Consider the following 15,426-nt stretch of genomic DNA (forward strand, 5'->3'; position numbering starts at 1 on the left):
GCTAATCGATAAGGTGCCTTGGCTATCGGTGTAGTTCCTGGAATTAGATGAATTCTAAATTCTACCTCCCTATCTGGTGGTAACCCAGGTAAATCTTCTGGAAATATATCTGGGTATTCTGAGACTACAGGAATTTCCTTAAGTTCCTTACCTTTAGTACTAATGATTACTGAAATCATATATACTATTCCTTGTTTTCGTTCATAATTAGCAACTTTCATTACTGATATGAACTTCAGTGGCTTTCGAGGTTTATCTCCTGTAATCATGATTACTTCTCCAGTAGGTGATTGAATTTCTATAGAGTTTTTATCACAAATGATTTGTGCATGGTTGGCTATTAACCAATCCATTCCTAACACGACATCAAATTCAGCTAATTTCATAGGTAATAGGTTTGCAGCAAATTTATGACCTGAAAGTTCTATTCCTACTTTTTGCAAAACCTGATTGATTTTTACTGAATTCCCATCTGCGGTTTCGACTGTAAAAATCTGCCTAATGGTAGTTAAGGGTAACTTAAGAGCTTGGCAGAATGAAGTATTTATAAAACTTTGGTTTGCACCAGAGTCAAACAATACTTTTGCATAAACGTCGTGAACTAAAAACGTACCGGCTATCACATCCGGAATGAGCTCTGCTTCTTGAGTGGTTAGCTGGAATGCTCTGGCATTCTTCTTAGTAGCTCCTTCGGTCGCTTTGGGTTTGTTATCTACTGGTTTGGCTAACTTAGGACATTCTGTTTTGAAATGTCCGGCTTCTCCACAATTGTAACAAATTATGGATTTCTTTCTGCAGTTTTCTTCACGATGTCCTATCATTTTGCAAAAATTGCAAAGTTTGTTACATCTTCCAAAATGTTTCTTTTTGCAAATTTTGCAGAATGGCTGAGTTAAAGATTGCCCTGCTCCTATTTTCTTGAAATTACTACTATTACCCACCCTATATCCTTGGGTAATTTTCTGAGCTAGTTCCTTCTTCCTGTCTTCATCTCTTGTGCGTATCAGTTCATCAGTTAGGGTGTTAGCTAATTCTACTGCATCGTCAATAGTGCGAGGTCTCGCAGCTTTAACGATATTTCGAATTTCGCTAATTAATCCCCAAATATAACGAAAAATGAGTACCGGTTTTGGCGAAGCCAGGTTAGGTACCACTCTCGCATATTCGAAGAATGTCGAAGTATAACCACGACTATCCACACCTAACATCCGATGAGTTAGGAACTTATTTGCCATTTGTTCCTTTTCATACTCAGGACAGAATTTTCTTTCTACGAGATTCTTAAATTCTTCCCAAGTCATAGCATAAGCCCTATTTCTTCCTTTAGCTTGTAACACAGTGTTCCACCATTCAAGTGCTCCTTCTTTAAAAAGATTTGATGCGTACATGACTTGATCATCTTTAGCACACTTACTTATTGCAATTACTGCTTCGGTTTTCTCTAACCAACGCAGTGATGCAGTTGCCCCTTCATTGCCTGCAAATTCAGTGGGTTTACAAGCAAGGAATTCCTTGAAAGTGCAACCAGGTGTTGCAGCTTTCTGTTTCTTAGGGAGCGGCGTGTGCTGAGATTCATTATCATGATTAACATGATTATTGCCCCCATTTATACTATTACTGAAGTTGTCTTCATCTCCATCATCATCTGCATCATCTGCATCCATTCACTACATCATCTTTATCACCATCATCATCATCATCATTACAAACCCACACCATCAGCATCTTCATCAGCCAGAGCCAAAAGATGTCAACGAAGCATTTAACTCATAAATAAATAAAAACCACATGACAGTTCCAATAAAAAATTTCAGCCGAAATCAACTGAATGACAGTTCCAAGACTCAATTCCGTGAATAAATAAAAGCAATTTCGTTGAATGTTGAATAGAATGAGGCTCAGAATCTGTAAAAAACAATCGGTACAGATTGGATAAAACCTCCATGGCTGCAAAACTAACGGTGGCATCAAATATATATACCGCCGGAGAATTGCCCTGCCAAGACTTGGTATATCTCAACCACCGATTCACTCAGACGATTAGAAACTCATCATCATCGCCCCTTTTATTCCAGTTAAGTAGTTGACCACAACACCCATTTCTTCTTCAACCTCTGATCTCCACCCACAACAACCCAACCCCATAACCACCGCATCAGCATCATCATCGTTTGAGGGATGCAAAAGGTGGGTATGTTGCAGAGGGTATAAACTGGTGTGGGGGTTGGGTGTTCGATTGGTAAGACAGTCGACCGGCAACCGGCCAGAGGTGCACCGGTCACCCGCTCGAAGGAAACAAGGGGGGATGGCAGGTGGTTGTTGGGGGTTTGTCGGAGGTGGGTGTGGTGCTACCGGAGAACGGAGACGCCGGAAAACCAGCCGGTCACCGGTGTGAGATCGAGAGAGAGCAGAGGGAAACGGGTGTGATGTTGGTGATGAAGATGATGCAGAGGGTAATATAGTTTTATGTTTTTAATTGTTAAAGGGTGATATAGTCATTTCACACATAGTTAACTGAGAAATTTAACTGATGTTAGGGCTGGGGACCAACCGAGTGCATTTTTTACAACTTTTGGGACCAAGCGTGTAATTAGAAAACCACTAGGACCAAGTCTGAAATTTTTGAAAACCACATGGACCAACCAAGCATTTAACTCGGTAAAGAATTAAAAAAAGTGTGATTGGTTGAAAGGGGTTGGGACCCACCATTAAACTCAATCAATCAAACTCAATCATTCGGTGAGTATAAACCGAAACCCCTCAATCACCGATCACCGAATACGTGTCGGGATGGTTGTCACGACCCCCGACCCGGGGAAATAAACCGAAAACCACATGAGCCACTACCTTAAGCCTGCCCTGCTGCCCAGCACTTTTCCTGAATTACAATAGATCACCTGAAACATGTTTGAAAAATGTTTTGTCAGCGGGGAAATACTGAGTGAATCATTCATTTTACTAAAACGACACATTTGTTATAATTTACAGTATTAAGAGTTTTTACATATGTTTCAGATATCAACCAACTACCCACAGTATTTGTCACTCGACCGGATCTGTGACTGTGGTCATATCACCATTGGCTGCCCCAATGAATGACATATATCACTTAATTTTAGGTTCGCCCACCTAATGTGATTAAAACAGTAGTAATGTGCACAATACCCCACATACTGGCTGTAATTTGGTGATTACATAAACTTAATCACTGTAATTATAATTCTGAAAATAATTTGGAGTATTGTAAAACATTTGATAAAAAGAGAATGACTCACATTGCAGATTTAACACGGACAGAATATGGATTAGCCTTGTTAACCTAATTTAAATAATAATGCACACAAAACCGGGTTAGTAATCAATACAGCAGTTACGATAACTCACGAGATCAAATTCTCACAACGAACGACAAAGTGCGATACTTAAACATCCATCGATTTAACGACGAACGACAAAGTATCACCCTAATGTGGGCGACACTTAAACATCCATTGGATATATTGATCAGTCGGAAAATGAATCGTAATAGCGATCGAGTGATTACCCTGTTTTGCGGCAGCACTTCGTGATCAGTGTGTGTTTAATTGTAGTGTTATAACTCTAATTCGACGTATACAGAAACTTTGGACGTCGTTTTAACTTCCCTGTTCAAGTCCCAAGGTCCTCTATTTATACCCGAAAAATAGCCTTGCTTACGGACCGTATGCCATTTCCCCTTACGGTCCGTAAGGGGTGCAATCTAATTACATAGGCTAGCTAGGTTCGGGACTAGCTTTGGTGACTCACTTATAAAACGAATTTTAATTTGTACAACGAATATTATGGATAATTATCACTAGGGTTTAACCCCCCTTGAGTTTTAGGGGCCCTGATCCTAATTCCGATTGTTCTGAAAATTTTAGGGTTAGTGCAGAATTACTTGGGTGTTTCAATTAGGGTTTTCTTATTGACTAATTATCATCCTAATTATGGATTTTGATGAGAGTTATTACAATGGTTCACCGATCGGTGAAATAGGGATGCAAACGAGCCGAGCCGAGCCCGAGCTCGACCAGGCTCGAGCTCGTTTAACATATGAAAGCTCGAGATCGAGCTCGGCTCAATTCGAGCTTTATTTCTAAAGCTCGAACTCGGCTTGAAGGTAATTTTTCAAGCTCGAGCTCGGCTCGGGCTCGACTCGTTTAGTATTTATTAATTAATTTATATTAATTATAATTATTATTATACATATAATTAAGTTATTTTTTTATATTTATATAAATGGTAATTATTATTATTATTATTATATAAATATATGTTTAATATATTAATAAAAAATATATAATCAGAAAACTCGTTTAGACTCGCGAGCCGGCTCGAGCTCGATAAGCGAAGCCCGGGCTCGTTTACTAAACGAGCTTATTTTTTAGGCTCGGACTCGAGGTCGTTTAAGCTCATCTTGTTCGAGCTTTTTTTCAAGCCGAACTCAAGTAGCTCGGCTCGTTTACACCCCTAGGTGAAGTCAATCACCAAAGCCACCCAAACACACCATACCATCCACCCTTAGTTTTCAATCAAAATAAATAAATACCACGTCATCGATTCACAACTCGCCCAAAAAGAACTTCCAGACATCCAGTCCGTCGATCATAATCTCATCGACGTCTCACAATGATTTAAACCTCATTACACGGATCTATAATCTCCACCGTCGATCATATCTACATTGACCGCTTAAAATTCAAAATCCCCAATTCCACCCTTTATAAACCCTAATTCACAATCCAGTTTCAATCAAACAATTTCTTTCCAGAAACCAAAAAAATCCAGTTAGCTTCTGTTGAATTTGTTGAATCTAACAATGTCTGGACGCGGAAAGGGAGGAAAGGGGCTGGGAAAGGGCGGAGCAAAGCGTCACCGGAAAGTTCTCCGGGATAACATTCAGGGAATCACTAAACCGGCGATCAGGAGGCTGGCTAGAAGAGGAGGAGTGAAGAGGATCAGCGGTCTGATTTATGAAGAGACACGTGGAGTTTTGAAGATATTTTTGGAGAATGTGATTCGCGACGCGGTTACGTATACGGAGCATGCGAGGAGGAAGACGGTGACGGCGATGGATGTTGTTTATGCGTTGAAGAGGCAGGGAAGAACTTTGTATGGCTTTGGTGGTTGAATAGTTGATTGATACTAGCATCGTTGTTAGATTATTGTATGAATTGTTGTCTTATCTTGGAACAATTTGGTTTTGAATTATTTGAAATATTGTGATAGTGGATGTGTAAGTATTTTGAATCGTTGATTTGCGGGTTGAAACGGTTCTAGTCAAAATGGTATTGGTTGAAAGAGTTTGAGTTGAAACGGTTAGAGATTCTAATGAATTTACTTGAATTCTTTCACGTATGGGATAAAATTTGAATTGTGGGAAGGAATTCACGCCAAATTCTAATACTATTTTCAACCATAGTTGTCAATAGTGCACTATGTATCAAAGCGACGGTTTTTTTTTTGTATTTTTTTTTATGTAAATAGCCTTTAGATATACTTATAAAATAGCTGGATTTATAAGTTTATGTTAAATATACATGTAAAATAACATATATATACAAGGGTATTTTGATGTAATATACATATAAAAATTTTCAATTTATTTTCTAGTGTATCGCTATTTATAAAAAAGCTGTTGGTATTTGTCGCAATTTACTACGTAGCATATAGGTCTCTTGTCGCTATTCGCTATTAACAACTATATTGTCAACCAAACGTTTGAAGACAGGAATAAGATTCAAATTCCAACAAATTATGTGAACCAAATGCCTTTAGAGTTCGAATTCAGATTCCAATTCTCGTAAATTCCATTGAATTATGGCGAACCAAACGTCCCGTCACAAACTCAAGATTGAATCGTGTAGTTGTTTTGGTTTATGAATTTTGTGACTTTACTGTTAACTCAATGGGTGTTTGGTTTAGCTTTTTAAGCTTATGCTTATTAGCTTATATAAGCTAATTATAAGAAGTTTATGGGAACATGGTTTTTTAGTTTATTTGAATAAGCTTATTTGAAGAAGATGGTTTTTTGTTCATTTGCCCTCAAATGGTGGATTAACTCATTACACACAATGATATTATACCCCTTCCCAAAATACAAAATAACTTAACAAAGAGCTTATCAACTTGTAGAATATAAGCTAATCCAAACACTTAAAAATAGCTTATTAAATGAAAGAAAATAAGCATAAACTATTTTAAAATATAAGCATAAGCTAAAAAAAAATAAAAGCTAGGCCAAACACCCCCTCAGAGGGTTAATTGAAGAACTTTAGTAGTTGCTTGGCTTTAATCAAAATTGTGCTTGTGGCTTTAGTTGCTGTTATTTTGTGAAGTTTTTAGTTCAGTGCCTTGTTTACTCTTGAGGAAGCATGAGAACAGAACAGTAGGATATGGCATGACCATTTTTTTTGTTAAAGATGTTTGATTGAAATAAAAGAATTTAATTTGTTCAAATGACATAGAGGTATTTTCTGCCTTGCCTCTTAAAGCCACTGAATGAAACCACTAATTTCATCAAAACCGCTGAACCATACAAAGGCTTTCATATCATAAATCCGCTGAACCATCTTCTTAAAAGTTGCCGTTTCATGTAACAATCTTCTTAAAAGCCGCTAATCGCTGAATGAAATGGTGACCATTTTAATAAAAAATCGCTGAATGGCATGGCATACCATCAGAGCATTCGTTTTTGTCTTTATACAATTCAAGGATAAACTTACAATCGGGGCATCGTTTTTTGGACAAATCTTTATCGGAGTTTTTCTTGTTTTTAGACATGGGTAACATGTATAGATAGTAAACCATTTTTTCTACTTGAAAACTTTTGATCTTATACACATGTTATTTGCAGGTCTACATAAATATAGTTCTTTGCAGCATGAACATCTGTAAGGTAGCTGTTTACATTTTCCTACTGCCTTTCATTATGTTCTAGATAACGGGTCAAAATAGGGCCGTGTTGGTTTTGATTACCCACATACATTTTTAAAGTTTAGTTAATAACTGTTTTGTGAAACAAACTTAGAGGGTGTTTGGGATTACGTTTTGAAGTGATTATTTGATTATTGCGTTTGTAAAACATAAACAATCTAATTTGATTATTGCGTTTGTAAAACATAAATAACCTAAAAAAGTGTTTGGATGAAAAAGTGATTATCTGCCTCCAAAATGCAGTTTTGGAGAAGCATGTACCTACATGCTTTTTCAAAACGCAGTTTTGAAAACGCAAAATCTATTTTGAAAACGCATAATCTATTTTGAAAACGCAACACCAAACACCCCCTTAATCACTAAAAGAAATAATTTGTTTTAGGCATTGAAAATAGACGTCAACGACTTTCAACCCTTTTAGCTCTTCTTTTTTAAGAAGATGGTTACATGGTTTAGCGGCTTTTAAGAAGATCGTTACATGAAACGTCGACTTTTAAGAAGATGGTTCAGCGGCTTTATGAAAGCCTTCGTATGGTTCAGCAGTTTATAAGAAAAAAAAAGACTTAATCAAATCACAGGCATAATTCATCTATGTTTTTGTACTAGTTATAACAAATAAATTATCATAAAGATGCTAACAAAAGCTACGACCAACTTGGTTCAATCCAGGCGTGCGGGTAGGTGTGTTCCCTTCCAACCCCGACAATTTCTTCAACGTTTTTGCCATTGAACATGTGGTACCTGCATGTTTCAAATGAATAGAACAGTGCATTTCCATCCCTGGAATGCAGTCGCGGAAAAAAGATGGTATTCTCCGTTTCAGGCGCTTTAGCTTCAATGTAGAGACATGTTGTGTCATCAATGTAGATCATGTACCTTCCTAAGCAGTATGCTTTCTCCCAATCTTTTGTATGATCATTCAGCTTGAATACCTCCACGATATATTCGCCTACAACGACTAGTAAAAACTGTTGATCACGTTTCACTAGAAAGCAGTCTCCTTCACAAATTCTTTCCGGTCCAACTTTCTTGAAATTGTAACGTTGAAAATTGCGTAAATTTTTTAAAACACAAACTTGGCCCTTGTCACAAAGGACATAAAGATCTCGACCACAAAATGTTGGAAAACGAAAGTGACGCAGGGGGCACCACCAAAATCCAACTAAATCGTATGCCAGGTTTGCACTCGTGCTACAAAGTGGACGCAAACACGTACATCATGACTTCTTGTATAAAATCCAACAACAACCATACAATCAGGGGAAGTAGGAGGCGCAGAGAAACATAAGCTATCTAAATCTAGATGCTATCATAAGGTATGGAGATAAAATGATGTTTTTGATTACTGAGTTCATGCTTGAATACACATACATATGCCCAATTTATAGTAAACTCAAAACAAGAATAAAAGGAAAGACAATAAATGGCCGAGCTGGATTCTTGGCTGTAAAACAACTGTGATTGGGCTGGAAATCCTCATAATATTCTTCACTTATTCTCTTCTTTCCGACACTCCCCCTCAAGTTGAGTAGTGGGGTCACCAATACTTAACTTGCTCAAGCAGCTACTAAAAGCGTTTCCGTTGACGACCTTTGTAAGATTATCTGTGAGTTGATCTTTTGACGATATATATGGGAGCTCTATGATTCTTTCCTCCAGTTTCTCTTTGATGAAATGTCGGCCTACCTCCACGTGTTTTGTTCGATCATGTTGTACTGGGTTTTCTGAGATTTGTATTGCAATTGTATTGTCACACATAACTTTACTGGGCTCCTTTTGAAAAAAACCAATGTCTTCTAGTAGCTTCCTGATCCAAAGAACTTCGCTTAACCCTCGAGCTATACCTCTAAACTCCGCTTCTGCACTTGACAGAGCAACCACCTTTTGTTCTTACTTCTCCAGGTAACAAGGTTTCCATCGACCAAGGAGAAGTACCCTGAGGTTGACCTTCGATTTTCCTTATCTTAGCCCAGTCTGCATCAGTGTAGAGCTCAACATTCAGATGTCCATTTGTTTTGAACAACACTCCATGGCCTACGGTCCCCTTGAGATACCTTAAAATTCTCTGAGCAGCTTCCATGTGGGCAACTTGTGGTGGTGCATGAACTGACTTACTAATCCAACCGCATATGCTATATCAGGACAAGTGCGAGAGAGATAAATTAGCTTACCCACGAGCCGTTGATACCTTTCTTTGTCCGCAAGCTCCCCATTAATTTCCATGCGAAGGTTGTGGTTCACCACTATTGGAGTATCTGCGGGTTTACAATCAATCAACCCGGTTTCCGCCAGAAGATCAGCGACATACTTTCTTTGACAAATGAAGATCCCCCGTTTAGACCTGAGAACTTCAATCCCGAGGAAATACTTGAGATTCCTTAGATCTTTCATTTCAATTGAAAACAGATTCCCTAGATCTGGTTTAATTTGATTGAATACACCCACCGACATCCAACAGTTTTCTTTCCTTTAGGAAGAACACACTTCTCCCACGTGTCGTTTTTCATAAGGGCACGCATCTCCGTTTCCATTGCTTCCTTCCGGTTCTTCTTACCCTGGTCTTCCTTTACGGAACTCGGTATTTGTTCGGAGTATAATGAGGTAACAAATGCTTTCGCACTGTTAGATAAGTTCCCGTCAACCATATTGGCCATAGGATACCTTGAATTTCTGGTTTCCCTTTCTGGGGAGTACTGTTTTGGAGGAACCCTTCTATTGGCTCTGGGAGGTAAAACGTATATTCCTGGTGTTGTTCCAGAGCCTCCATCATGCTGTTCATTAGATTCGACTTCTCATTGGACTGCGTTATTTTGCTCAGCAATCTCCACCTGTTCCATTGTCTCGGGACTTTCCTGATTGTTAGTGGTATCTGGATCAGATTCAGGCACATTTCCAAGATTTGGAGAGTCACCTTGAACACCAGTCTGGATGATTCTTGGGTGAGACTTTCGACAGGCTTAGTATGTGTGGATGTATGAGATGACTCATCTTCGCTTGCAGATGGTGTCCACTTCAACCAGCTCAGTGAGTCTTAATGTTCTATCTCCTCCTGACCATTGAGATGGGACTGATAGTAATATTCTGTTTCAAGAAAGTTGCAGTGGACAATGGTAATCACACGACGTCGTGATGGGTTATAGCATCGGTATCCTTTCTGATTCACCCCATAACCAACAAAGACACATTTTTCGACACATGGATCAAGTTTGGATCCTTCGGTTTTGGGTATTTGGGAAAAAACGGTACACCCAAAGAAACGAGGTGGTAAGGTAAGGGGTGGGGGTAGTTTGGTGAATGTGGATAAGGTATCTAGGGGAGTTTTTAGGTCAAGGGCTTTGGTTGGTAAACGATTAAGGAGATACACAACTGTGTTTATAGCTTCGGGACAAAAAGATTTAGGGACTTTGGATTCAAGCATAAGGGCTCGGGCCATTTCTACCAAAATGCCATTTTTTCGCTCAACTACACCATTCTGTTCTGGGTGTTTTAGGCAAGTGGTTTGGTGAATCATTCCCTTATCTTGAATAAATTGTTTCATGGAGGTATTAACGTACTCCCCTCCATTATCAGATCGTAAGATCTGAATGTTGGTTTTGAATTGAGTTTGGACCATGGTGTAAAACATTCTAAATTTGTCAAAGACTTCAGATTTGTGTTTTAAAAAATATACCATGTCATCTGGGTACAGTCATCAACAAATAATAGGAAGAAACGAAGATTTTGACCTCCATTCGTTTCTGCTGGACCCCAAACATCGGAATGTATTAGTGTAAAGGGTTCATTGACCCTAGTGTTACTTGGTTTGAAAGGTTTTTTATTGATTTTGGCTAAGGCACATGTTTCACAGTCTAATGTACTGTTGGACGGAAAGAGTTTAGGGAGTAAAAGATGTAGATACACGGCGGAAGGATGCCCTAATCTCCTATGCCAAAGCCATGCTTCTCTACTCTTTGTTCCGTGAGCAAGCATCGCAGTCCCTGATTGAGTTACCTCATCCACATAGTATAAGCCCTGTCGTTCAGTGCCACGCCCAATTAGCTTTCCAGTTCTGATGTCCTGTAAGATACAAAAATGAGGATGCATTAGAACTATGCAATTGAGTTCCTTTGTAACATGACTTATTGATAACAATTTGTGTGTTAATGAAGGAACATATAAACAATTTGACACTCTCAGATTGGGATATATTTCGACAGTTCCTCCTCCCTTTACTAAAGCATTTTCGCCATTTGCAACCTTGATGTGGGTTCTGTTTGGTTTCTTTGTAGACACGAAGTCTGACGGCTCGTACGTCATCGTATTAGTGGCTCCACAATCAAAAATCCAAGGACTGAGTTGATCACCGCTTTTCGGTGTTGTTAAATAGGCTTCCCCACTTGTTGACGGATAGTCTTTCAACAACTCATAGTTCCTGTGATTAATCATTTTCAATTTTTTTAAATGTTGTCTTATAAAAACTTTATGTTTAAACAAAAAAGGTGACAATCCCCTTTTTGTTCATTCCTTCACGTACTCTCTCACCCCACCACACCTTTTACTTTTTCTTTCCTCTTTCTACTGTTTGTCTTGTTCTTGGTAGCCACACAAAGAAAAAAAAATTATTTCTTATCCTTGAATAGCTCAACCTCTCAAACACAGAACCAAAAAAACTCCCCCAAGACTTTCTTTTCTACACAACACTTCTACACATTTTAGAGTGAGAAAGAGAGGAGAATCAGAGAGAGGCGAGATGGAGGCCTGTGGTTTACGGAGTTTAGAAGCAACGGTGCTGATGTAGATCTGGTCCTGTCACACCCCGAATTTCCACGTGTCACCGGTGGGCCCGGTGGGGGATTATCGTGACGTAGTTGATATCATCATTGTCAAACAACACAAATTATAATGCACAGCGGAAGCAAAAAAAAATTAGATTTACTTCAACCATAAAATGTAATATCTAAGTATCACAAGTAGTCGAAATAGATCCACAGGCGGATCGGAATAAAAAGGAGAAAATTGTTCAACAGATAAATGCATCCCAAAGTTTGCGAGACTCTATGATGCTAAGGAGAAGCCAGCCTATTTCGTGTAGCACCTGCACTTAATCTTTTTGGGGAAAATACGTCAGTTTACACTGGTAAATACAATTTAACTGACTCATTTTGAAAACATTTAGAAAATTGATTTAAATGCACATGGCACAAAACTTTTTATAACTTGGGAATAATTAATCAAAGTTAAACTTGTAAAAGAATTACATGTTCGTTATGCGTCTAGTCGCCCGGATCGTGCCAGGTTTAAGGTTAATTGACACACCACTCAGTATAAGTCCGCGGCGGGAAGCCAATGTTTATACGTTAATAAAATGGACGTATTACCGGGTGTACGCCTACACCCGGGTGTCAAGGGCGTGGCCATTTCTTAAAATGATGCCAAGGATATCCGGGACATGGTCATTAAGCTCCCAAAGGCGTAAAACAAACAAAACTAGTTTTTAAACGGGTCACATTGATAATACCCAACTACTAATGAGTTGGGGTCAATTGCCCGACCAAGCGGTATTTTATATACCGTACCCCCAAGCCCGTATAACGGAAAATAAGTTAAAAGTATTTACCTGAGCAAGTATAAACCACAAAAGCAAAATGCAAGTGTCTTTTACTGGGCTCCTATTCTGGAACGAAGGTTTATAATAACCTATTAGAATCCTAACGGGTCTTTTATCATAGCCTAAGCTTAGACCGGTTAGTTTCGAAGGATAAACATGGTTTAATCGCGAGGAGTGCGAAAACCGAAAAGGAATGTGACTTAGACCCTACAAGCTTGGATACTTGTATGACATGGGTAAACTAAACACATTCAGAATTTAGAGACTAAGATGATACGGTTTGGCCCGTTTCGGCTAATGTGCGTAAACTAGTTACATAAGCCGATCCGAACGCGAAAGTGCGTAACGGGCAACCATATAAGTCATATACAAGTTTCCTGAGATTATATGCACCAAATATGTTGTAATATCAGTAAGATATGTCCTATTATGCCCCAAATGATTTTCAACTCACTTTACGCCTCATAAGGGCATTTTGGTAATTTCACATAAACTTAAAAGGTCAAAATGGAAACCTGAGTTCTCAACCTTAGTTTACTGTTATGATATAAAATTTTACTAATTATATCAGTAGGTATTAAACCTTATGTATATAAACTAGTTTTAACATATACTATGTCGTAAAAATGCCTAAAAAGGCGATTTGGAGCCATTTCCGGGTTTTAAAAGAAAAGCTGATATTTTTTATAATTCCAGAAGGCTCAAATTAATATATTTAACACAACAAATCAGTAGAAAAAGGTTTGGGGTCAAAAGGTTTTGTAAAACTCATTTTATAGCCGAAAAGGGCAAAACCGGCATAAGCCGAATTAAGCTTAAAACCTTATGTTATGCTCAGCCTAAAAATAAATAAAAATCTTTAAAATTCCCAAAATATTATTATATAACAGTGGGTATAAAGTTTTGATACAAAATTTGGGTTTAGGTAGGTTACATGCTAAATACGCTAACTATTTACTAAGAAAGCTTCTATTTACGCTAATGAGCATAACTTCTAACCTAGACCTCAAACTGATGTCAAATTTTGGGGACAAGTCTATAATTCAGTAACTAAGATGTCTACCCTTTTATATTTTCATAAATCATGATTTATGGACATTTGGGCATAATGGTCAACATATGGGCATTTAACGGAAACATGCATACGATCAAGATATCTAATGAACCAAGTTGTATAATCACAAGAGGATATACTAACATGTTATTAGGTCCAAAAGAAGCTCTAAGGCAATCTTAATCATGACTAAAACGGGTCAGAACTGAAAGTTAAAGCGAAAGTCAAACTATGCGACTTTCGGTTCCAAACCGGGTCTAAACAGAAAATTGTCGAGTTGAACATGTTGGAACATGTTCTTACATTATTTACCAAGTTATATTAACGATAAAATAGGTTGCATGCATCCTACATTGCTAATTATAAGTTAATTTGGATTTAAGCATTCTGTTGACTTTTTATAGTTAGCTTTGACTCGACAATTGACATGCTTAGAGTGGGAATCTGGAAATACCCTTTTAAGGGTTTGTTACCCACCTAATTACCTACTTAAAGGTATTTTTAATTCGTGATTTGACAGAGCACATTTTAATTAATCATGAAGTCAAACCTTAATTACGACGGTTTGACTTTTACTTAATTAACTAAGCTAAAATGGATTAAGGGAGGTTAAGGTCACTTACAAGGATCCTAAATAGGATTAGAGACTTAAAGAAAGTTGGTTGCTGTCTAGGAAGTTCCAGAGAAAAGCTCCAAGTGAGTGACACATTGAATGATCAAAGTTCACCACTTCACTTCCTTATATAGGGACCAAGATGCTCTAGGATCAAGACATGGAAGTCTAGGATAGTTACAAGATCACCCCAGGTGTCCCTAGTAGGCTAAATACTGCCTAGAGAGTCCCTTGTTTCGAAAACCACTTCAATAAGGCGGTGCAACAGGCTGAACAGGCAGCTGTCCATTTTCTGCTGCCAGCGACAGTCTTACGGACCGTAAGCTTAAGGCCTTGCGGACCGTAAGCACCTCTTGCGGACCGTATGCTGAACTGGCTACGGTCCGTAACCTACCCTTGCTGAAAACGCCCAGGTACCCTCCTTACGGACCGTAAGCTTGGGGCCTTGCGGTCCGTAAGAGGTGGTCAGAGGACAAAAATTTTTAAAACTTTTAAGTCTTGACCATGCAACTTCCAAATGTCGAAACATCAGACTTTTACTGCAATGTAGGGTCCACCATTTTCAGGTTTTGCATGCTTGCATGAATATTGATACCTTGGAATCTTATGGCAACTTTAATTTGACGGAAACATCAAGAATAAGTCCTTGGATTCTCATGTTAGTTGGCCAAGGTAATTAACTATTTTGATTCTTTCTTATAAGAATTCTTATTTAGCATTATTAGTAGTAACAATCCTGTCAAATCCCGAGTTCACATAAAAGATGGAACTTTATTTATTTGGAAACAACCGGTTATCATATAGGATGACTTTCAAAAGATTGAAGGATCTTGGGATTTATAAAATTCGGGTCGCTCAGAGGTGATTTAATAACATGTCGCCCTCGGGTCGTTCAGAGGTATTTTAAATAACATAACGCCCTTTTAAATAAAATCCTGCCAAACATCTTTTATTTAATCCGGTTTTTCTGACACGTCTGTCCCTCATGACACGTGTCTTTATTTTAATGGACAGGAATTTTCGAGGTGTTACATCCTCACCCCCTTAAAAGAAATCTCGACCTCGAGATTTACTGAAACAATTGAGGGTATTTCTCTTGCATTTTGGACTCTAACTCCCATGTATATTCAGGACCTCTGCGGCCCTCCCATTTGACCTTGACAATGGGTACATGCTTCCTTCGAAGCTTCTTTACCTGTCGGTCCTCAATTGACA

General features: G+C 38.4%; 2 protein-coding genes across 2 annotated transcripts; one reads left to right on the forward strand and one right to left on the reverse strand.

Annotated features, from left to right (window-relative positions):
- The first annotated feature begins 4,781 nt into the window (after positions 1–4,781).
- Positions 4,782–5,249, forward strand: LOC110912766 (histone H4). The gene has a single exon (XM_022157570.2). It carries the CDS (start codon positions 4,841–4,843, stop codon positions 5,150–5,152), a length of 312 nt encoding a protein of 103 aa, XP_022013262.1. The 5' UTR covers positions 4,782–4,840; the 3' UTR covers positions 5,153–5,249.
- Positions 5,250–8,803: 3,554 nt separating this feature from the next.
- LOC110914407 (uncharacterized mitochondrial protein AtMg00810-like) lies at positions 8,804–9,348 on the reverse strand. Its single transcript, XM_022159199.1, has 2 exons — positions 9,146–9,348; positions 8,804–9,089 (listed from the first exon to the last, which is right to left on the reverse strand). The coding sequence occupies exons 1-2, from the start codon at positions 9,346–9,348 to the stop codon at positions 8,804–8,806; spliced, it is 489 nt and encodes a 162-aa protein (XP_022014891.1).
- Between the last annotated feature and the right edge of the window lie 6,078 nt (positions 9,349–15,426).

The sequence above is a fragment of the Helianthus annuus genome, chromosome 15 (assembly GCF_002127325.2).
Source record: "Helianthus annuus cultivar XRQ/B chromosome 15, HanXRQr2.0-SUNRISE, whole genome shotgun sequence".
NCBI classification, from domain to species: Eukaryota; Viridiplantae; Streptophyta; class Magnoliopsida; order Asterales; family Asteraceae; genus Helianthus; species Helianthus annuus.